General features: G+C 36.0%; 2 protein-coding genes across 2 annotated transcripts; one reads left to right on the forward strand and one right to left on the reverse strand.

Annotated features, from left to right (window-relative positions):
* Nucleotides 1–16,677: 16,677 nt before the first annotated feature.
* LOC110199566 (olfactory receptor 5M9) lies at nucleotides 16,678–17,616 on the forward strand. Its single transcript, XM_020974440.1, has one exon. It carries the CDS (start codon nucleotides 16,678–16,680, stop codon nucleotides 17,614–17,616), a length of 939 nt encoding a protein of 312 aa, XP_020830099.1.
* A 5,654-nt stretch (nucleotides 17,617–23,270) lies between these two features.
* On the reverse strand, nucleotides 23,271–24,227 carry LOC110199499 (olfactory receptor 8U3-like). Its single transcript, XM_020974392.1, has one exon. It carries the CDS (start codon nucleotides 24,225–24,227, stop codon nucleotides 23,271–23,273), a length of 957 nt encoding a protein of 318 aa, XP_020830051.1.
* Nucleotides 24,228–25,251: the final 1,024 nt, after the last annotated feature.

Below are 25,251 nucleotides of genomic sequence, written 5' to 3' on the forward strand. Positions count from 1 at the left end.
TATGCATCCTTATTAAGAATAATTCACAAAATAAATAAAAATAGAAGATAGATAATATTAATATATGGATTTCCAAGTCAAGATGTGGCCCATAGGAATCCTTACGTATTGTTCTATTTGAGTTCAACATCATTGGTATACATTGCCTTCCTGGTTCTTAATTCACCAAGCATCAATTCACATAAGCATTTCCATGTTTCTATGTATTCTTCATACTCATCATTTATTACGGTATTTCATGGCACAAATGATTTGTTTAGCCTACCTCCAATTATTGGTAACCTAATTTATTTTCAGTTATTTGCTACCACAAAAAAGTGAAAGTTTTGTTTTTGTTTTTCCCTTCCATGGAGCCAAGTTTTTTTCTTCAGGTATTATTTGCAAAATTCTGGAAAACTGCTCTTCATCCAAAATATCTCACCTATTCATTTTCCATTGAACTTTATATGTTTTCATTATTGTTTATTTATTCTTTATGTTAAGCACTCTCTTTTCCCTCTTCTTATATTTATAAGACAAGTGCCCCTGAACAGCATCCTGGTACTACAGGAATGAAATCTTGGTCAAGGAATTTAGCTTCTCTGACTCTCTTCTGCTAAATTTGGGAAAGTTTGATAATATCCACCCTGATTCCATCATAGGGCTATTTGGTACATAAAATGAAAATCAACAAATATAACTGTGTTTTGTAGCACCAAAGAAAAGCAAGGTGACATTTGGTAGCTAGGGCCTTGGGCAAGTCACATGATTTATTTAATTTTCAGTTTCCTCAATTATAAAATTAGGGGATTGGACTAGATGACCTCCAAGTGTCCTCCCAGATGTAAATCTGGGATGTCTCATCTATAATCTATAATTCTTTTGACCCCCTAGTTTCTACATCTGCAAAATGCTCATAATACTCCATGAAGTCTCTGTCCCACCAGGTTTTTGGAATTTCTGCCTTCTCTGGGCCCAGAATTCTTCACCTATAAAATAAGAAGTTGCATTGTATTGATCATTGATGAGTTTCTTTCAAGTTCTGAGGTTCTAGATAAACTAGTTGTTGCTCTATCTCTCTAGGCCTTTTTTCTTCTCTGTAATAACAAAAAAATGAGGTAGATCATCTCTAAGGTCCTTTCCAGCTCTTAAACTCCATGCTTTCATGATTCTCCGTGTTTCTTTTGTCTTATAGAAGTTAGCCTAGAAAACTAGAGTTGCCTTTGATTAATTGACTGATTATCTTACCAGGGTTAATAATAAACTCTTTGAGCATTGATTATGCCCAATACATTGGGTAACCACTGGACTTACAGAAATGGACATTGAAATAGTTTTTAACCTCACAAAGATTACATTTAACTGTGGAATTTATACACATTCTTTGAATTTCCAGTGTACAAGACACTTCATTTCAGTGCTGAGTGAAAAGCCGACTGAGTTACACTACTGCCTTGGGTGATTAAACAAGTTCTGCCATCCTTGCTACAACTCAAATATCAAAGTGTTAGGAGGCAAAATAGAAACCAAACAGACAGAATCGAATGACTGAATGGATGAAATCTGAAGGCTCTGAAAATCTAGGTCTAACTACTTTTCAGAGGCCAAATCTATAGAATGGCAAAACATCTCACTGAAACATTAAAAATCCTGGATTTACTATGCACACAGTGTATTCAGTCTGTACATAGAGAAAATAATATCTACATGATATTATATTTATACTATTATATTAGATAAATGTAATGATTATGTAATTAGCATGGCTGTTATATAATAATTAAGATAAGAAAATACAACAATAAATATGACACAAATGTTTAATGTTAATTATATAATAATTACATGTTCTAGTATAATAATGATGCTACATATAATAAAATATTAATTGTATATGACATCTACTTAATATTATTGCTGTCTCCATTTTTGAAAGGGACCAATGACATAACAGGGTGATGTTTCAACTTGAGTGTGAATTGAATTTAAGTAAGGGAGAGTTGCACAAAGTCGGCAGCCTCTCTCTCTCTCTTCCAGAGTAATCATAGTCCAACAGCAAGGCAAAAGTCAGAAAAAATGGCAATGGTCCAGGATGCAGTACATAACCTTGTAATCTTTGATATCAGAGCAAAGTTCTCACCTTGCTGGGTGACAGACAGACGGCAAATGTGGATGTGCAGCTCTTGCCAAGCCTTCACAACAGAGTCTTCCCTGAATACCCCATTTAATTAATATACAATAATAATATAATGGTAACAATAATTATAATTAGCATTTATAAAGTATCTGCTATGTGGCAGGCACCATGCTAAAGGTTTTGCAACTGTATCTCATTTGACCTTCACAACAACCTTACAAGGTAGGTGCTATTATTATTCCCATTTTACAGTTGAGGATACTGAGGCAAACAGAGATTAAGTGGTTTGCCCAGGGTCACACAGCTAGTAAGTGACTGAGGCTGGATTTGAACTAACGTCTTATTGAATCCAAGCCCAGCCCTCTAACTACTATACTACCTACTTGCCAGTTATTATGAAATCACCTTATTTGCTGTCAAAATAACGATAACCCATCTACAGAAAGCTTTATTGTTGCAATATGTATTATGTATTCATTTCACTTAAGCATCACATCAACTGTATAAAAGCAGATATTTTCAAGCACTATTACTATCACACTTTTATAGATAAGAAAACTGAAATTCAAAGACATTGTGGAATTTGCCCAAGGCCGTGCAACTATGAACTGATAGAACCAAGAGCCTAACTGAAGTCATGGAATCATTGAAAGTATCTCAAAGATTGTCCAATATAAACTACTCATTTTTAAAGCAAGGGAAATGGAAGCCAGAAAAGTGAAGTGCCCTTCTAACCCCAAATTCAGGATTCTGTCTCCTATAAACCGTAGTGTTTTCTGGGAAAGTGTTTGGAAATATATCATGGAATACATGTCGTAAGAATTCCATCAACTTATTTCAAGAGAATTGTCTCCTCCAACAAGATGAAATTTAATAGGGGTAAATTTAAAATCCCACACTTGGATACAAAAAACAGTCTGAAGCAGAAGGGGAATTATTAAATGCTTAACATATTTTAAGCACCGTATTAAATGCTTATCTCATTCAAATCTCACAACCAATAAACAACCAACTTTATGAGTACTTATGAAAGATGGTAGTATTGTTCTCTTATCTCAAATGAGGTGCTTCTAGAACCCTTATAAAACGCTTATTTCTTCTCTTCTTCTCTTCCCCATCCAGTTAAAGAAACATTTAGTAATCAATTGTCAAACCTTACTTCTTTCTCCTCACCATCACTTCTCTTCCCTCTCCCATAGCCACTAACTTTTTTCAGACCTTCATCATTTCTCACCTAGACAATTCAAAAAAGTCTTAACTCATCACCCTGTTTCAAGTGCCTCTCGATTATATCCCTTCTTTCACACAGCTGCCAAAGTGTTTTGCCTAAATGGCTTTGACCATGCTATTCATAGGGGCCCTGTGAGCTGGAAAATCCATATAAAATTTTTTGGTTCTCCCTTTGTAGCAGAGAAGAAGTCTGAATTTTATATTCATATACACACACATATGTATGTATGTATGTATGTATGTGTATGTGTATGTATAGTACAGTATATATAGCACAGTATATACATACATATATACTGTACTATACATATATTTTATGCATTTCTGACTTTTTAAACTTTTTCTATGTCATCTTCTGGCCTTCACATGTTGTCTGCAGCTTCCACAAAACTTCCAAAAAATCGCATTTAGTTTCTCATGCCAACCCATAATACATTGAAACCACAATGGAGAAAGTTGCCATGTGGAAGGGGTGACTAAATTCTAGTTGCCCTTTTACCTCTAAGGTAAAATAAAAATGCAAGGCTTGGTTTTGATGCTCGTCCCAACTTGAGCCCATCCTACTTTCCCATGGTCTTACGCCTTATTCCCCTCCACGTACTCTACCATTCGCTGTACTGTTTACTTTTTATTTCTGACACAAGAATATACCTGTGACTTGGTACTTGCTGCCCTCATGACTGGAAGGCTCTCACTCCCGGTATCACCCTCTTAGAGTCTTGTTTCTTCATCTACAGAATGGAAATTATAATGACACCTAGGCCAAAGGGTTGTTGTGATCATCATATGAGATACCAGTTGTAAAGCACTTAGCCCAGAGCCTGACACATGGCAAGCTTATGTGAATGTTGGGTGTCTTTACTCTTATTGTTCTTATGAGATTTATTTCAAGCATCATTGTCTACCTGAGGACTTTCACAATCCCCTTCCTAGTGCTGACTTTCCCTCGAAGGATGACTTCTAACTACTCTCTAAGTGCATCCTGTGCTTCCAGCACGTAGTGTCAATTCCTTCAGGGAATGGACTTTATTTAGGCAGTGCTGAGCACTGCCCTTGTACTAGTTAATAATGTTAGTGAATTGATTGTTAGTTAATTTTTAATGTTAGTTAATTGATTGATCAAGTTCACAAAGTGGCAAGGTAAACACTTAGATACACACAAGTGGCCACGATATTTTCCCCAGGTGCAACACAGCCCTCAGCTATTAGAGGACCTTGCTCACCTCTATTTCAGTTCCTCCCAATTGAGTGAATGTAAAAAAGGGCCATGAGCTGATGCTTCATCTTTGATAATCTTTAATGGAGTTTTTTCCAAGCATTTCATATATAAATGAGAAATTTGTCTAAAAGAAATACAGGGTTAAAAGCACTCCTAAGCAAATGAGCTACTCACACTCTGAAAATAACCTTTACATATCATTGTCTCTATTTTCTGTAATAATAGGACTTACATCCCAGGTTAGGACAGCTAGTTGGCACAATGGATAAAGTATTGAGCCTCGAGTCATGAAGATTCTTCTTCATGAGTTCAAATCCAGCCTCAGACACTTACTAGCTGTGACCCTGGGCAACTCATTTAACACAATTTGCTTCAGTTTTGATCTGCAAAATGATCTAGAGAAGAAAATGGCAAACCGCTCCAGTATCTCTGCCAAGAAAACCCCAAATGAGGTGGCAGAGAGTCAGACACAATTGAAAATTTACTTAACAACAACAAAAGCCTTCCAGCTTTGTTGTGAGGATTAAATGAAATAATATTTTCAAAGCATTAAAACATAGTGCCTGGTACATAGTAGGGACTAAGAAATGCTTGTCCTTCCTTTTTCCTTTTCTTTCCTTCCTTTTCTCTTCTCTCTCTCTCTCTCTCTCTCTCTCTCTCTCTCTCTCTCTCTTCTGGTAGAGGCTATGGTAGATGGACACTGAGCTCAGACATTTCTGAGCTTTCTTAAATTCTAAGAATCAGTGACTAATTCAAGTAAAACTGAATGGAGACAAGTATTTAAGAAACAACTATTTATCAAGGACTACTACGGGCCAACTACTATTCTAAGCACCTGGAAAATCCAATCCTCCAATGGCTTATATTCCATTGAGGGAAGACAATCATCAAAATGGCTGAACTACCTGGACAGTTGTGGCAGGCCAGTGGTATGGAATGGGCAGAGGAAGTCTGGAACAGGACATGGAGGAGAATGAAGTCCTGCCAGAGTCAGCCTTATCACAAAATTAGAGAGGAACATCCCAAGGGGAGAAGTAGGGCAGGGCAGGCCACGCCAAGAGATATTCAATGATGAGTCAACTGTTGGGACAGTAGGCTGTTGAAGGGCAGGGAGGTTCCAGATGCTGAGGAAAGTTCCATGAGCTACCAGTATAGAGGGCATTGTGTTGAAGTCCAGGAGAAGTCAGAAACAGAGGTGGGGGGGGGATGCCTACTGTGTAGAAGTTCATATGCAGATAGAGAGTTGGCCCATTTAATGAGTGTTCCCATACTCATTTCTGACACAGTTATTGAAGGTGAACAATGAGAAGGGCTCAGAAAACAATCAGAAATAGGGAATTCAGGTTTTCTCTTTGGGATATTCTGCCATGATTTCTTGACCCCAAGTTATTCCTGTTCCCATCCCACAACCCCCTCTTTCGTTACAAAGGTCCTCATAGTAATATATCATATGATATATGATATATATGACAGCAAATTCTGGAAACCATCTCTAAAGAAACAATGGTGGGCACATGAAAGATTGATGGGCACATACATAGCAGATATAGGTAGTTAGCAGTGTATTTCTTTGGTTGACAAGCTAGGTGGCACAAGAGATAGACAACTTGAGTTGTCATCAGAACCAATTGAGTCAAATCAAGGCATTCACCAGCTGTGTGACCCTAAACAAGTCATTTAACCTATGTTTGCATGCATTTCATTATCTATAAAAAAAGGAGTAATAATAGCAATTACCTCTCGAGATAAAATTAGACAATATTTATAAAGTTCTTCACAAATCTTAAAGTACTATCTAAATGCTAATATTATTGTTTCTAGATATTTAATTATGATGGGAAAAATGAGATTGTTCCCCAGGGCACTGGAATGATAATAAATGCTGGGAAACTGAATGAAATAAAGCACCCTGAGTGACTGCTTTTAGTATAGAATAATGCCAGAAGTGGCTAGGAGGTACAGTAGACAGAGGCGGTTGTGTGCCACAGTGGATAGAGTTCCAGGACTGATGTCAGGAAGACTCATCTTCCGGAGGTTAAATCTGGCCTCAGATACTAGCTGTGTGACCTTGCCCATTTGGCTCTACTCCTTATCTGTAAATGAAATGGAGAAAGAAATGGCAACCAATCCAGTATCTTTGCCAAGAAAACCCCAAATGGGGTCATGGATTGTGGAACATGACTGAGAAAGACAGGGCAACATCAATAGTAGATGGATCACTAGATGGGACATCAAGATAACCTGAGTTCCAGTCCTGCCTCAGGTACTTGCTAGCCATATGATGCTGGTTAGGTCTTTTAAGCTCTTTCAGTATCAATGTCTCAGTGAAATGGAGACAGTAAAAGCTCCTGCTTCATCACATTTCATGAGCATCAAGTAAGATGACATATGTAAAGTGAATTATAATACTTAAATAGTTGATATCAAAATACATGAGACTCTTTGGGCATTGTAAAATTGCATCTGACTGCTGGAAATGAGGAAAACCTTACCTGATGTATTACTGCTGATAGCAAATCCAAGTCTGCTCCCAGAGCCATGACATTGCTATGGGGTCAACTGGAAGCTAGGAAAGAGATGCATTATGTCAAAAGGTTCTAATCACTTCTTTAGATTGCTATTAAAAATGTAATTCAACTAATTAGTGTATATACTTCCCTACCACCAGAGAGCTTATGAGAAATATCATGGCAATCATTCCTTATAATTGTTGTACTTCTGGGAGAACAGTGCTCCCCAAAGTGAAGAATTTGCCATAAATCTGACTGGATCTCTCAGTATGTCCTCTCTTGGTATATATGGAACACGTTTCCTAAGGTAGGTTTAATGAGTCTTAATAGGAAAGTAATGAATGATTATTCTTTAAACCAACTTTAAAAATTTTTTTAAAGAGCTGGCATGGAAAAATAGAACAAGGACATACTTATAAGTTACAAACAAGAATTAGATACATGTGCATTTTTAATACCTATGAATAAAAATGGAATAGTGCATAGAGCATTATCTAGGAAATATATGCTCATCTCACATTCAACAGCTAGAGGCTCTGTGACCTTGGTCAAGTCACATGACTTCTTGCTACATGTAGGCAATTTTTGAAGACTGTACATTGTGGAAAAGGAGAAGAAGAAGAAGTTGCCTTGCATTTGTAAAGAAAATTCCTAATGCTAATGAAGTCACAGGTCCAGCCCATATCATTAATAATGCTGGTCAGAGTATATGAGAGTAGGATAGGTTTTATAAATTGAACTCTTGTATATTAAGCATCTAACTCTCTATCATTAGGCACCTTTTAAGAGGTTCTATAGGGAGGTGGAGCCAAGATGGTGGAGGGAAAGCAGTGACTTGCTTAAGCTCTTCCCAAAATTCCTCCAAATACTCATAAAAAATGACTCTAAACAAATTCTGAAGCAGCAGAACCCACAAAAAGACAGAGTGAAACAAATTTGCAGCCCAAGACAACCTGGATGACTGATCAGAAAGGTGTATCGCACCAGTCTGGGAGTGCAGTGCAGCGCTGCATGGGCAATCAGGCCTCAGTGAACCTGGAGCAGGCCTCAGAGGATCACGGGCAGCTGTGGAGGTTTCCAGACTCCTCAACCCACTAATGCCAAAGACAACTTAGAAGGTCAGTGGGAAAAGTCTGTTTCTGTCGGTGCTGAGAAAGGAAGGCGGGCTTTCAGCTTCATTCCCCAAGGGTGTGGTCGGGGAGGGGGGCAGCTGCTTCCTGAGCTTCCCGCCCAGAGACTGAGGGGGAATCCAGTGGCTGATCAGAGAGGGATTGCAGGGATCTCTTTGCCAGTGCAGAGGCAGGAATCTCTTGCTTTGCCTGTGTTTGGATCTGGGTCACAGTTCTGGGTGGCAGTGCTGGGGTGAGGAGGAGCCCTGGCATGGTGGAGCTTGTAGTGGCTGTGGAGAGGAACCCCTCCTCACAGTTACAGGACAGAAAGGAATACTTGTGGTCACAGGCCAGGAAAGGAGTAAACACCTCGCCCCTTATCATACCACCTTGGAAGAACTGAAAATTTACAGGTCCCTACAAGTATCTCTGAAAACAGCTGTACAAACCCCTGAAGCTTGGGACAGTACACTCTCCACATTGGAAGCAGACTCTTACCTTAACAAAGAGTTTAAAACTCAAGTAATTGGCCGGGATCATGAGCAAGCAACTCAAAAAGAGTCAGACTATATTATCTTACTTTGGTGACAAAGAAGATCAAAACATACAACCAGAAGATGACAAAAAAAGTCAAAGCTCCTACATCCAAAGCCTCCAAGAATAATATGAATCAGTCCCAGGCCTTGGAAGAGCTCAAAAGGGATCTTGAGAAGCAAGTAAGAGAAGTAGAGGAAAAACTGGGAAAAGAAATGAGAGTGATGCAAGAAAATCATGAAAAACAAGTCAACAGCTTGCTAAAGGAGACCCAAAAAAATACTGAAGAAAATAACACCTTAAAAAACAGCCTAACCCAAATGGCAAAAGAGGTCCAAAAAGCCAATGAGGAGAAGAATGCCCTAAAAAGCAAAATTGGCCAAATGGAAAAGGAAGTCCAAAAGACTACTGAAGAAAATACTTCCTTAAAAATTAGAATAGAGCAATTGGAAGCTAGTGACTTTATGAGAAATCAAGACACTGTAAAACAAATCCAAAAGAATGAAAAATTAGAAAACAATGTGAAATATCTCATTGGAAAAACAACTGACCTGGAAAATAGATCCAGGAGAGAGAATTTAAAAATTATTGGACTATCTGAAAGCCATGATCAAAAAAAGAGCCTAGACATCATCTTTCAAGAAATTATCAAGGAAAACTGCCCTGATATATTAGAACCAGAGGGCAAAATAGAAATGGAAAGAATCCACAGATCTCCTCCTGAAAGAGATCCCCAAAGGAAAACTCCTAGGAATATTATAGCCAAATTCCAGAGTTCCCAGGTCAAGGAGGAAATATTACAAGCTGCCAGAAGGAAACAATTCAAGTACTGTGGAAACACAATCAGGATAACACAAGATTTAGCAGCTTCTACATTAAAGGACAGGGCATGGAATATAATATTCCGGAGGGCAAAGGAGATAGGATTACAACCAAGAATCACCTACCCAGCAAAACTGAGTATAATCCTTCAGGGGAAAAAATGGTCATTCAGTGAAACAGAGGACTTTCACGCATCCTCGATGAAAAGACCAGAGCTGAACAGAAAATTTGACAGGACTCAAGTGAAACATGAAGAGGTAAACAGGAAAGAGAAATCATAAGAGACTTATTAAGGTTTAACTGTTTACATTCCTGCATGGAAAGATGGTATTTATAACTCATGAGAACGTTGTCAGTATTAGGGTAGTTGGAGGAAAAAAATTATATGTATGTATATAGATAGATAGAGGGCACAGGGTGAGATGAAGATTAAGGGGTCATATCTGGAGAATAAAATTAAGGGATGAGGGAGGATTATACTCAGAGAAGAAGAAAGGGAGAGGTAGAATGGGGTAAATTATCTCACAAAGAAAAAACAGAAAAGTCTCTTACAGTGGAGGGGAAGCAGGGGAAGGTGAGAGGGAATGAGGGAATCTTATTCTCATAGGATTTGGCTTAAGGAGGGAATAACATACACATTCAATTGGGTATGGAAATCTGTCTTACCCTACAGGAAAATAGGGGGAGAAGGGGACAAGAGAGCAGGGGGATGATAGAGAGGAGGGCAGATTAGGAAAGGGGGTAATCAGAAGTAAATTCTTCTGAGGAGGAGCAGGGTCATAAGAAAGAATAGAATAAATGGGAGGGCAGAGTAGGATTAAGGGAAATAGAGTTAGTTTTTCACAACATGTCTACTATGGAAGTGTTTTGCATAACTGCACATGTACAACCTATATTGAGTTGCTTGCCTTTTCAATGAGGGTGGGTGGGGAGGGAGGAAGAGAGAAAATTTGAAACCTAAAGTTTTAAAAACATATGTTTAAAAAAAAGTTTTCCACATGCTACTGGAAATAAGAAATACAGGAAATGGGGTGCAGAAGTCTATCCTGCCCTACAGGAAAATAGAAGGGGAAGGGATAAGAGAAGGGGGAGAGAAGAAAGAGGACAGACTAGGGGAAGGGATATTCAGAATGCATGCCATCTTGGGGTGGGGGGAGGGTGAGATGGGGTGAAAATTTGAAGCTCAAAAACTTGTGGAAGTAAATGTTGAAAACTACAAATAAATACATTTATGTCAAAAAAAGAGAGGTTCTGTAGTGTTCATATTTGTCACTTTTTTCCTTGATAGTTGATACTGTTATTGCTATTGTTATTGTTGTTATGAAATTGATCCTTGTATAAATTCTGAAAGAAATATATTTGTGGAGCCGTGGTAAATAAATAGATTAGGACTAATCCTTTAGAAATCATTTTAAAAGAAAATTCAATATAACCGTTGCCATTATTTTAAAATTAAATTTTGTGTATTAAACTATATCATCCTAAAAAATACAAAAAAAAAAATTGCATACCATTGAAGTCCCAAGAAACTTTATCAGTGTCACCAGATTAATACAGAAATGAACTAGAATTCTTTTTTTCCCCTTTTTGGTGAGGCAGTCAGGGTTAAGTGACTTGCCCAGGGTCACACGGCTAATGTGTCAAGTGTCTAAGGCCACATTCAAATTCAGGTCCTCCAGACTCCAAGGCCAGAGCTCTATCTACTGCACCACCTAGCTGCCCCAATGTACTACAATTCTTAAAGAGAAACTGAGGTTGGCTAGGTTTTTTCCTTGCCTCCTTGAAGACTTCATATAAAATTTTCCAGAGAAAGAATAGGATAGTTCTTTTATATCCTTTATTTTAAAATATTTTGTCTTTTTTTAAATTACATCCACATTTACCACTATATTTCCTGCCCATTCTCTATAATTGTACTTCTGGGAGAACACTGCTCCCCAAAGTGAAGAATTTGCCATAAATCTGACTGGATCTCTCAGCATCTCCTGTCCACTCCTCAGAAAAAGAACAAAATAGAGGGAGAAGAATACATTTCTCCAAAACCAACCTGTGCAAAAAGATCTGACATTTTCCTGGACTCCTCTCAATCACTCAATCCCACTGCAATCCACAACATCACAATAAGAATGAGGCAAAGAGAGCTTGATCGTGGGACAGTGAAATCTATGAGTTGCTAATATATCATCAATATTTGAACAGATAGAAACAATTAAGTTGTAAAAATAAACTACAAGTTATCACTTTTTAAACTGGATTTCTACATCTAAGTAAGCTTCTCGGTGGCCCAGCTTACACTTGTCCCTCTACCTGTGGCAAACTACCTACCAAGCATCTCGGGATGACACTTAGTTGTCACCAAAGCTGGGAGGTGTCCCAGTTATCTCTCTTGCCATCACAGATTCTTTCTTGCTACAGAGTATTGAGTGCTAAGTTCTCTCTCCAAAATTAATCTTTCTTCTTTGAAAGTTTACCAGAGGGTGTGATTTGTCATGCTTGCCTTGTTATAAGAAATTACTAATTATGTATCTGAGGCCATTATTTCCCTTCCTCAGGTTCTTATTAAAACAATCAAACAACAAACTCTAGATAATGCTGTTCTAAGAGTGTGCATTTACTTGAGGACTTTTAGGGTCACTTACACTAAGGGAGATGAATAGACCTTCGATATTACTTTCTAATGACCTTTCACCATGGAAATTTGACCAGTCTGCTCTGAAGAGGTTATGCTACCCTGTATAGCCTCTGACATCAAGGAGAAAAATTATCTCATTTATTTGTATGTATTTGCTTGCTTATTTTTTTTCAATATGAACTTAAGGAAAAGAGCAAAGACTTTTAAATGAAGTGAGTACCATTAAAATATCTTGTAAATTCCATATGTGGAAAATAAACTAACTGTTTGACCTCGGACAAGTCATTTAATCTCTCTGGAAGCCTCAGATAAATTATGTAAATTAGGGTGAACTTTAAGGTTCCAACCAGTTCCAAACTTATTACATGACTTTGAGAAACTGATAGAGGTACATCGTTGCTGTTTTGTAAAGTTTTAGAAGAAGAATGGAGAATGCCCATAGTGACCCATACATCTTGTTGGAGGAGTCTATTTTATGTAACTGCAAGAGTTGTGGGGCAATGGGTGGTTCAATACATTATTTATCACTGGTCACTTAACAAATATGTAAATGTCTGAATATTTGAGGCAATATTTGAGCTCAAGCCTTCCTAGGACAGTCAACTATCCTTTATCCCATGCTACCTCTCAGGATGAATTTAAAGGGTGCTAAAACACAAGGTAGTTATTTAGTACCTACTGTAGGTAAAATACTATGATAGATCCTAGGAGATGGATGATGTGTTAGGTAAGATATAGTTCCTGTTCTTTCAACATTTGAGGTCAAATAGGACTAGATGACATCAGCCCAGAAAATTGTCAAAAAATATTATATAATAAATGAATTAAGGGATGTGTAAGGCAAAGTGCCACGAAAGGTTTTTTTTTGAATCATTTTGAATTCAAATACAAGAAGATTTTAAAAAGGGGAAATATGGCCACGTACATAGCACAACATTTAAAGGGGTTTCAACATAAAATCATGAATTTTAATTTCACACTGTTGATTTAAAAATATGTAATAAACACTACACATCATTTTCAGTTATCCTGCCTTTCTGCTCTTTCTTTTAATTTTTCTTTTGTTCTCTGCTGTGCACTTTTTATTTTTTCTCTCTCCCTCCTCATATGTGTATGTATGTATATGTGTATATGTATGTATGTGTGTATATATGCACACATATACATAATTGTGCATTTATAAATATGTACATATGTACTCATGTGTATGTGTATATAAAACTGTTCTTTCACTGAATGTGGATGGCATTCCTAAGTCTTTCGAAAAGTAGCTGATTTGAGTACTTGTAATGCAATGACTTAGCTGGCCAAAGTTCTTAGAACAATATTGCTATTACTAGGTACAATGTTTTCTTGGTTCTGCTCATTTCACTCTTCACTTTTTCATGCATGTCTTTCTGTGTTTTTTTTCTAAAATCACTCAGCTCATTATTTCTTATTGAGCAGTAGTATCATATCAAAATCATATAAGCAATTTGTTTAGCTATTGCCGAATTGATGGCCATCCCCTTAATTTCTTGTTTGCCAAAACAAAAAGAGCTACCAGAAATATTTTACAATATATAGGGTTTCTTTTTTTTTTCCTTTTCTCCTAATGACCTTAGGAAATAGGCCTAATAGTAGTATTGCTGAGTTAAAGATTATGCACAGTTTACAACCCTGTGGGCATAATTCCAGATTGCCATCCAAAATGGTTAGATCAGTTCACAGTTCCACCAACAGGTATTTAGTTTGCCAATGTTTACACATCCTCTTAAATATTTGTCACTTTCCCCTTCTATGATTTTTGCCGATCTGATAGGTGTAAGATGATATCTCAAAGTTGTTTTAATTTGTATTTCTCTAATCAATACTGACTTAGAACATTTTTACATTACTGTAGTGTTGGATTTCTTCATCAAAAAAAATTGCCTATTCATATCCTTTGATCATTTATCAATTGAGGAATGACTAATGTTCTTATAAATTTAATAAAGTTCTTCCTATATTTGAGACATGATACCTTAATCTGAAAATAAAAGACTTTAAAAATTTCTCCTAATTTTCTGTCTTCCTTCTAATCTTGACTACATTGGTTTTGTTTGTACAAAACCTTTTTTAAACTTACTGCAATCAAAATTATCAATTTTATACCTCACAATACTCTATATCTAGTTTATTCATAAATTGTTCTCCTGTCTATAAATATGATAGGTCATGTATCCATTTTGGCTTTATTTTGGTAAATTGTATAAGATACTGGTTTATGTCCAATTTTAACCAGACTGTTTTCTTGCTTTACCAAGAATTTTTATCAAATAACAAATTCTTATTTCAAAAGCTTAAATCTTTACATTTGTCAAATGCAATGTTACTATTATCATTTGCTACTGTATATTTATTAGATAGTACCAGATAGTTTTCATAATCACTGCCTTAAAGTATGGTTTAAGAAACAATAACTTCCTTACGTTAGATTTTTTTTCATTAATTCCTTTCATATTCTTGACCTTTTGTTCTTTCAATTGAATTTTGTTATTTTTTCTAACTTCATAAATTTTTTTTGGTAATTTAATTGCAATGTCATTGAATAAATAGATATATTTAGTTGCAATAGTCATTTTTGTTACATTGGCCCTGCCTATTCATGAACAATTAATATTTCCAATTATTTAAGTCTGATTTATTTGTATCAAAAATATTTTGTAGTTATGTTCTTGTAGTTCCTGGGTTTGTTTGGGTAGGTATACTCTCAGATATTTTAGAAAATAGATAATATTGTAGATAATATATCTACAGTTGTTTTTAATGAGGTATTTCTTACTATCTCTTCTTGCAGAGTTTTGTTGGTGATACATACAAATGCAGATGATTCATTGTTTTGTATTCTGCTGCCATGCTTGAATTATTGCTTCTGCTAACTTTTTAGTTGAACATTTAGCATTTTCCAAGGATAGCATCTGCAAAAAGAACTATGAGAGGTTTAAGACATACATTATTAGAGTATAGAACTTGAATAAAAAATACATACAAATTGGACCTCTAATGCCTACTCCTTAAAGTTACTTTGTATATCTCAACTTTAGTTTCTTTTTTTCAATTTAGCCTACTACCTCCATTCTAAATTCCTAAGGACATTCTCATGTATTTATTGTTCAAACAGTTCAAATAATGACTATAGAGAGTTTGATTGTCTATATCTCAAAGTTGTCCCATCAGTATGAGGAAATCACTTAACACTTTTGGGATTTAGTATCATCTTGAAAATAATGAAATTGTACTAAATCATGGGTTCTTAACTTTTTTGTGTATATCAAGGAAAGATTTGAAAGTTAGCTGAAGTCAAGGACATCTTCTAAAAAAAAGTGTTCAAATGCCTTAAAATGCATAATATTACGAAAGAAACCAAATATATATTGAAAGAGATTGATCAAAATATTGGGGAACAAAACAAGTTCATTGACAATGACCAGATGATCAACAATGTTGATTACAACTCTAAATTTTATAATCTATGAAAACAGTGATAAAGGCAAACACAGAAGCTAATTTATTGTATAGGAAAGGAATTCGAAATCAGAAGGACTGGGCTCAAATCCCATCTCTGTCATTTCTTTCTCATGTGAACTTTGTGATGTCCCTTAACTTCTCTGAATCTTACTTTCCTGGTCTACAAAATGAAGGAATGTTACTACATGACCTCTGAGGTACCCCTCACCTCAAAAATCTAAAATCCTGTCATCTTTAAATTATAAGTACTTGAATACCTTATACCCAAATAAGAGAATTTAATTTGCTATAGAAGAACTGGGGTCAAGTTTTGTCTCTGCCACTTTGACCTTCAGCAAGCCATTTAAGCAAACAGAAGCCATTAAAAGTTTTCTAAACAATGAGGAGTTTGTGCTAGAAGAACTAGAGCCATTCTAGTTCAGATGGCCTATGGTCTAGGTCTAAATATCTAAGGAAATAAAAGCATGTGGATAGTGGTTAACTTGCTACCAGAAAGGTATGAAGGATCCATGATTTCATCCCTGTGGGAACTCTACTTACCAATGTCAAGCCAAAGTAATTTATAACTTCAAGTTTTATACGGTTGACCGAGGCACAAAGATTAAGTAACTATCCTTTGGTAATGAAAATAGAAAAGTGTCAGAAGCAGGAGTTGTAACCAACTCCCCATGAATTTGAGTCCAGTACTCTAACTCCTATGCCATATTACATTTCATGCTGTAAGATATACTGAATTAAATACTTTGAGTCATTGTACTACTGTATCTGTAGACTCCTAGTGTTCTTCTCTTCCCTGGATACTCTATAAAAGCTGTAGTGGTGTTGTGGCATAGGGAATGGGAAATATGTAAAAAATAAGAGAATATGAAAAGACTAAGAGGTTTTCTTTTGTTTTAATTTTTTTAGAAATAATAATAAACAGGATTATTGACATTGCCGAGGACATTCACAATTTCTATTTCTCTCAACAGATAATACAGAGCCAATGACACTAAGCCTGAGGCAGAGCTAAGGCAATGCCACGCCCAAATTACACAGATGTGACTGAATTCATCCTTTTGGGCCTAACTAGTCACCAGGACCTCCAGGTCTTCTTTTTTGTGGTTTTCTTAATTGTGTATATTATCACTCTGGTGGGCAATCTTGGCATGATCATGCTAATCAGTGTCAGTCCCCAGCTCCAGAGTCCCATGTATTTCTTTCTCAGCCACTTGTCTTTTGTGGATGTATGGTTGTCTTCTAATGTCACCCCAAAGATGTTGGAAAATTTATTATCCAAGACCAAAACCATTTCCTATGTTGGGTGTTTAGTACAGTGTTATTTTTTTATTGCTCTTGTCCACGTAGAGGTCTATATCCTGGCTGTAATGGCCTTTGATCAATTTATGGCTATCTGTAACCCTCTGCTTTATGGGAGCAAAATGTCAAGGACAGTTTGTGTTCGGTTAATCTCAGTGCCCTATGTTTATGGCTTCTCTGTAAGCCTCATTTGCACCTTGTGGACCTATGGGTTGTATTTCTGTGGAAACTTTGAAATCAACCACTTCTATTGTGACGATCCCCCACTCATCAAAATAGCCTGTGGTGGCATCCACATCAAGGAATATACCATGATTGTCATTGCAGGAATCAATTTCACATACTCTCTGTCTGTGGTGCTGATCTCTTACACATTCATTGTCGTGGCCATCCTCTGCATGCGCTCTGCAGAGGGGAGAAAGAAGGCTTTCTCCACCTGTGGCTCTCATCTCACAGCTGTTACTATGTTCTACGGAACACTCATTTTCATGTATCTCAGGCGCCCCACAGAGGAGTCAGTAGAACAGGGGAAAATGGTGGCTGTGTTTTATACCACAGTCATTCCTATGTTGAATCCCATGATCTACAGCTTAAGGAACAAGGATGTAAAAGAGGCAATGAAGAAAGCTATTAATAGGGCTTGTTTTCTAAAATAATCCATAGAATCCATTGACTTCAAATATGAAAACATCAATAATTTAATCATAGGACGCAATATGTCAAGGACATTGTAAGTGGTGATATAGGTCATCGAGTTCAATATCCACTTGAACAAGAATCATTGCCACTATATCCCTGATAAATAATCATATGCTTAAAGGCCTCCAGGTGGTACAGTAGCTAGATCACTGGGCCTGGAGTCAGGAAGACCTGAGTTCAACTCCTGCCTCAGACTCTTGACAGCTATGTGACCCTGGGCAGCAGTTTTAACTTGTTTTCCTCAGGTTCCTCAATTATAAAGGGGGGAGGGATAATAATAGCATCAACCTCACAGGATTGATGTGAGGATCTAATGAGATATTTGTTAAGAGCTTAGCACAGTACCTGGCACCTATCAGTCATTTCATGTGTGTTTCTTCCTTTTCTTCCAGGCCCAAATGAGGCAAAACCCATCATCTGTTGTAATTACCCATTCTCCTTTTTGATCTTTTACGGTTGAAGAAACCTTTTGTCTCTATACTGAAATCTATCTAACATTGCATATAAACAAACATACACTTCATTCATTTTCTTAGGTGAATGACCAGTCATAAAGATGTATTTATCCTCATAGATAATGTTATCCAATTCATATATTTTAGTCTATTTTTAAAGAGACCATTATACAAAGTAAAAGGTACACTAAAGTGCTGTTGTCTACCTATATTATTTTATTTCACTCTAATGTCTTACATACATAAGTACTGTATTAAACTGATCTCTTGAACTGTCAAGTAGGTGGCAAATAGTTACTCATCACCCATAGGTGTATGAAGCTGAGACAGTAGTAAAAAGAAATCCATTGCATATTCATAGTTTCAATGAATTTTTCAGTCTTAGCCTTCACTGTGGGAATACCTGAATCACATAGAGATTATATAACCTGTCTAAGGAGGCAGAGTAATACCAGAAGAAATACGTAAACCTGAGTATTTCTGACACCAAAACCTTAATGGCATCCATTATGCTATGTTGCCCCCAAACTTCAGAGACGTATTTACTGTTCCCTACTATAAAATGGTTTTGTTTGGGAGATAAATGAGTATTACTAACAATAGAACCAGTAATTGGGTATACATGAATTAGAATTGTAGGTTGTTTGAGAACAAAGAGACAAATGCTGATTTTTATAAAGACTTTAGAATTCAGGATGTGCCTATCTTTATTTAAATGAGGTTAAAGTTGTGATAGAAGAGTATTAATCCCTCTTGAATAAAAATTGGACAGTGCCTTATATATGGTAACTACTTAATATATGTTGAATCAAATTGAATTGACTAAATGACCTCTAAATGCCTTTCTATTATCTGGAAAAAGTTGATTGCTGACTAAATATTGTAAATTAAACCTTATTACATTTTAATTACATCTTATTGTGTGAGGGAATTTGGAGGGGAATACTTATATGGTGTGACAAATCATCTCTAAGCATATCCTTCTTTTGTAAGTTCAGGTTGTCAAGCCAAGCCTATGTAATAAATGATATGTGAAATCTCTACAATTTCTTAATAGGATGGTCTCTTGCTGGTGACAGTAAAACTAAGACTGTCTCTATGAAACAGGATTTTATTATATGTGGAACCAAGTATTTAGTAGATTATTGTGAATATTTTGAAGTATAAAAGACTTATTATCATGTGTGCCAAATAAATCAATGGTCAAAGATATAACTAGGCATTTCCAAAGAATGAGATATGATTTTTAAATAACCATGTGAAATAATCAAATAATAAGAGAAATGCAAGTAAGACAACCTTGAGATACCATGTTGCAGCCACAAAAATATATAATATTTTAAATTAACAAGATGAAGTAATGGCAAGACCATGGGGAAATAAAAGCTTCCAGGACTACAGATGATACAAAGATTTGTGAAGTAAATATAATAAGGTCAGTGCTTTTGACCCAGAGGTTCTATTGCTAGGATTTTATCTTTCAAACATCATCAATGGGGAAAAAATGCTTTGCAGAACTTCCATTTTCAAAATCAAATAATTCAATATATCTCTAAGTCCAATAACTGTCAAATTCTGTCATTACTGATTTTTATAACATATATATTCCCTTTCTCCACTCACAAGACAACTACAGTCATTTAAATCCTCATCACCTCTCACCTGGATTATAGCAATAACAATTTAATTGGTTTCCCTCTCTTAAGTTTTCCTCCATTCTGATCCATCCTCCAATTAACCACTAAAATTATTTTTCTAAAGTATAGTTCTTCCCATGCCATCATGCAATCGACGAACTTTGCCTGTTCCCTAAATAGAAACTTCTCTCTCATTTCAAGATCTTCACAATTTGGCCCCAGCCTAACTTTCCAGTGCTATATTTTACTTCTCTGCAAGAACTCTCAAGGATTCAGATATAGTAGCCACTAGACTCCAATGACTCTGAAGTGATGCTGATGACTTAGCATAACTCTGCCTCACTTATATCTAACTTATACATGAGTCAAAAGACATAAAAACTATATAAATGTTATTATTATTATTATTATTATTATTAATTACAATCAAAATTATATCTCTTTATGAGAAACAAAGACAATTTAAGGAAGATACACTTAGGAACTTTCTCTGTTCCTGAGGAAGTCAGGCACTAATGAGAAACTTCCAGTATAAGTAAGAAAGACATTTGGGGAGGACATACTCTCAGGAACATTGAAAATTTGAGTAAAGTACACTCATATCTATGTTGTACAAAACCCTTGAAAAAAACAGTGCTATTAAAATATTTAACAAATGATGTCTGTAATAAAAGTAACAACAGTGGACTTACTGAGAGATTCTAAGAAACACTGAGTTTCACCGTATGACTGAATGAACATGACCGTGTCCTTCCCTGCCCTAGCACACAAAACCTAAGTTAAGACTTCATTCCACATTGCAGAAAAAAATTAAATGACTTTTAATTACTCCACATTTTTCTCCAAATGAAATCATACTTTATTAATTCCTTGTCATTCAAAGTTATTGTTAAAAGTTATATCACTCAATAACATAAAGATGGCTAAGTGGCCCAGTGGATAAAGAATGCTTAATCTGAGGTCTAGAACATGTGAGAAAAAATCCACTAGCTATGTGGCCATAACTTATCACTTAATTTCTTTTGCCTCAGTTTCCTCAACTATAAAATGGAAATAATAATAGCAAGGAACTCCAAGGATTATACTGAGGAACAAATGACTTAATATTTGTAGTGCCCGTAACACAGTTCCTGTGCTTAATATCATACTTATTATACATACATAATAAATGCATGTTTTGTTTCCTTCCTACTTTATTTCCCTCATTTCTTCCTTCCTTTCTTTCTTCCTTCCTTCTTTCCTTCCTTCCCTCCTTCCTTAGCTATGGTAGTGGAACACAGTCTAAGAGATAAATGAAGCAGGGAAGGCTTTGTATTTAGCACTGATGATACATGGTGTGCCTGTGGCCTATGGAACAAACCTCAAATTCTGAGGGGGTCAACACCAGTTTTCTCTCAGGGCATTTAACATTTTGGACACAGTAAATCTGGAAGACCATCTACCAAGACATAGAAGAGGTTTAATCCATGGAGGAAGTATGCATAATGATAAAATCACATATTCTAAAAATGCTAAAATGTACATTATAATTAGAACACATGATAGGTCAAAAACTTATGGAAATACTTTTAGAGCAGACATCAGTTCGCCAAGCAGTAGTTACCAAAAGTAGCTTACTTCTTCAAGGAGCTGATAAAATGGCTAATAAAAAGTAGAATCAAAAAGTTCTTTATAAGCAACAGCAGCAGTATGACTCAACCAACAAGAAATTACCAATGAAAGATCACAGAAAAACTTGAGTCCAGTGGTTTTTTTTCTTGCTTTTTTCCCCTTTTGCCTTTTTTTTTTTAATGAGTGATGTGTCAGCCTGAGATCAAATCTGGCCTCCGACACTGATTAGACATGTGACCTTGCAAAATCACTTAACTCTGTTGACCTCAGTCCCTCTTCTGTCAAATGAAGTGGAGAAGGAATGGAAAATCATTGTGGTATCTTTGCCAAGAAAACTCCAGATGGCATCACGAAGAGTCAGACACAGCTAAAAAACAATTGAGTTGAACATAGGTTCAGGTCATTGTCTCCAGGAATTATAATAAGATTATCCTCAAAGAGTGTCGACTTGTTTATTTGTTCAAATTAGACAAGAAAACAGTAGTGACTCAACAACATATTTTGTACTGTTGCAAATATTTAGCACCTAACAAATACTTATATACAATCAAGGTGTCAAAATTGTTCACCCATAGGTCACTGTCCTTTCAAACTTAACAGACAATGAATCCCCATAATACAAACAGAGATCCCAAAATGCTACAGAAAATTCAGTGAATAAAGTGTCCTGTAAAATGAGCATTATCACACTCAAAACTATTATCCATAATTCCTAGACTTTAAAAAATTACATAAAAAGTTAAAAAAAATGTTTTCAATAGAAGTGGCCACATTCAATACTTATTATTTCCTAATCTTATGAAAAATAAGTCTTCAAAATATAGATATCTAGCAGGAAAAAAAAAGGGGGGCAAATAGGTGGTGCAGTGGATAGAGTATTGGGTCTGAAGGCAGAAAGACTCATATTCCTAAGATCAAATCAGGCCCCAGACACTTACTAGCTGTGTGACTGTGGGCAAGTCACTTCACCCTGTTTGCCTCAGTTTCCTCATGTGTCAAATGAGCTATAGAAGGAAATGGCAAACCACTTCAGTACCTTTGCCAAGAAAACACTAAAAATAGGGTTATGAAAAGTTGGACATGACTAAAAAAACTGAGCAACAAAAATGGAAGAAAGTCAAACCATATGGAAACAAGATGGCATACACATCATCCTGCTTGTTACTCTAGTTGTCTCAAAGAAGTTATCGATGAACCTACAGAATTTTGGTTTCTTTCTTAATATTTAAAACACTTAAAAAGCTATTCATTTGACTATTTTTGTAATACTTCTCAGAACATTAAATATAAATAGATGATAGTTAATTATTTGTTACCATCTATTTCTAATTGAATTACATTTTAAAAAGATATGAACAAGACAAGAAATGCAACAAAATTATCATACATTTGCATAAATTCCACAAACTTTTCAGAGTTATTTTATACACATTACTTCATTTAATCCTCACAATAACCCTGTAATGTGTTGTTTGCTACAGGGCTTGCTGCTACTATATGTAGTAGGCATATAATAAATACTTACTGACTAATGTAGGAAGCATACTTCCCCACAAAAAAAAAAAATATTGAGCTTAAGGAAAATAACATGACTGATTGGAGGACAAGATAAGACACAAATTAAATCTATTCACACATCCATTAAAAAATTTAATAACTTCACATAAACACTTGCTATGTAATTAAACAATCTTTTGTTTCCAAGAAAATATTTTCAGTGACAAAAGAAACTAAAGAAAAAATAACCTCCATATGTAGTAACCACTCTCAAAAATGTGTCCGGGTTTTTTTTTTTTCAATTTTATATTATCAAAAGTGATGGAAAAAATAGGCTACAAAAAAAAAACTGACCTTTGGGCAATGAAGAATAAAATAATGATGTGCATACTTTGCTAATCCACAACTTGATCACTTTTTTAAATATGCCAGCAGTAATGAATGTAGCTTTTCAATCACTTTCCGAAAGGCATTTTTCACTTCTTTGTTCCTCAGGCTATAGATCATTGGATTCAGCATGGGAATCACCATTGTATAGAACACTGAGGCCATTTTATCTGTATCCATGGAGTGGTTTGACTTGGGCTGCAGATACATAAAGATCAATGTCCCATAAAATACAGTGACTGCAGTCAGGTGAGAGGCACAGGTGGAGAAAGCTTTGCGTCTTCCTTCAGTTGACTGGATCTTCAAGATAGCAGTGACAATGTATAAATATGAAATGAGAACTATTAACAAGGAGCTGATCATGCTGAACCCAGCAAAGATAAAAATCAAAATCTCTTTGAGACTGGTGTCTGAGCCAGCAAGTGCCATCAGTGGGACATCATCACAGTAGAAATGATTGATGACATTAGAACCACAATAGATCAAGCAAAAAGTGACCACAGTGTGAAGCAAAGCAACTGAAAAGCTATACAAGTAGGGGCCTATTACCAGCTGCATACAAACCCTCTGAGACATAGCTACCATATAGAGAAGAGGACTGCAGATGGCCACATAGCGGTCATACGCCATCACAGCAAGGAGGAGCATCTCAGAAATTAAGAATGTGAGAAAAAAGCCTAGCTGAGTTGCACAAGCATAGAAAGAAATTCTATTCTGCTTGGTCAAGAGGGTTACCAAGAACTTGGGGGCTATCGAGGAAGAGTAGCAAAGGTCAACAAAAGCCAAGTTACTGAGGAAAAAGTACATGGGGGTGTGAAGTCTGGGATCTAATCGAATTAGTGAGATCATACCAGTGTTCCCTACCATTGTCATAACATACACCACAAAGATAAGCACAAAGAGGACAAGTTCCAGCTCTCTAGGAAGAGAAAATCCCTGAAGAATGAACTCAGTTACCATGCTGTTATTTCTTCCAGCCATCTAGTCCACAATACTAATTTCCTGAAGGAAAACAAGAGACGAAAATGAAAGAAGAAATCAAGTGAAATTTCTGTGAGCTTGAAAGTTTTATCAACAACTACTTCTTTAACATGACATTTTCTGGGAGGAAACATGTGTCCTATATGCCAATGTTTTGGAGGAAAAAAATCCATGTTCTCCTCACTCCCATTAAATTTAGCAATACATTCAATCAGTACCTGTTACAAGAGTCTTGTGTAGTAGGTTTTAGTTGGGGCAGGAAGTAAAAAAATGTGCATAGACATAAATCAATATATTTAATGGCTAAAATCTATCCACACAATAAAAAGATTGACCAGATCATATGAGTTATTTCATACAATATATGCTATGAATGTTTTCATCTAAAATACTAAACAGTGTCTAAGATGATCACCCACCTGATCTCTATTGCTGTGACTTCTTATTTCCATTTTTGTGTACACATTGAACTTCACCAGAAGTCACAAAAACTATTTCTAATCAATCTAATCTTGCCAGAAATTTGGGAAGAGCAAGAGAATCCAACTATTGACTGATAATTTGGAGCAAAATTTGTGGGGATCTATATAATAATACATTTCTCTAAGCATAGGTCTTCTTTGTTTTCATTTTGGCTTTGATTTTAGAAACGACATGTTCTAGGAGAGGTTTTAATGTCTTTGATATCTTACCAGGCTGTCGATGGCAAGCATACGTACCAAATATAAAAGGTAGAAATGGGATGAAGAAAAGAATGTAAAGGAAAACAATTCACTTAGGGTACTTCCCAGTTGGCTGTTCACAGTGATCAGCCCTTTGTTTTTAACTTAGATGATCATTCTGAAACAATACAATCAATGGAAACATGGTCAAGTTAGGGAAAAGCACTCATTCAGCAGAGTGAAAAGAATGTTGGACTTTGAATTGGGAAGAGTCAACTTCCATCTTGACTGAGACATTTACTAGCTATGGGACTTTGTGTAAGTCACTTAAATTCTCTGTGCCTCAGTTATTGTTTTTTCCA

This window comes from Phascolarctos cinereus, unplaced genomic scaffold (genome assembly GCF_003287225.1).
Source record: "Phascolarctos cinereus isolate Bilbo 61053 unplaced genomic scaffold, phaCin_HiC Scaffold_9;HRSCAF=440, whole genome shotgun sequence".
Taxonomy (NCBI): Eukaryota; Metazoa; Chordata; class Mammalia; order Diprotodontia; family Phascolarctidae; genus Phascolarctos; species Phascolarctos cinereus.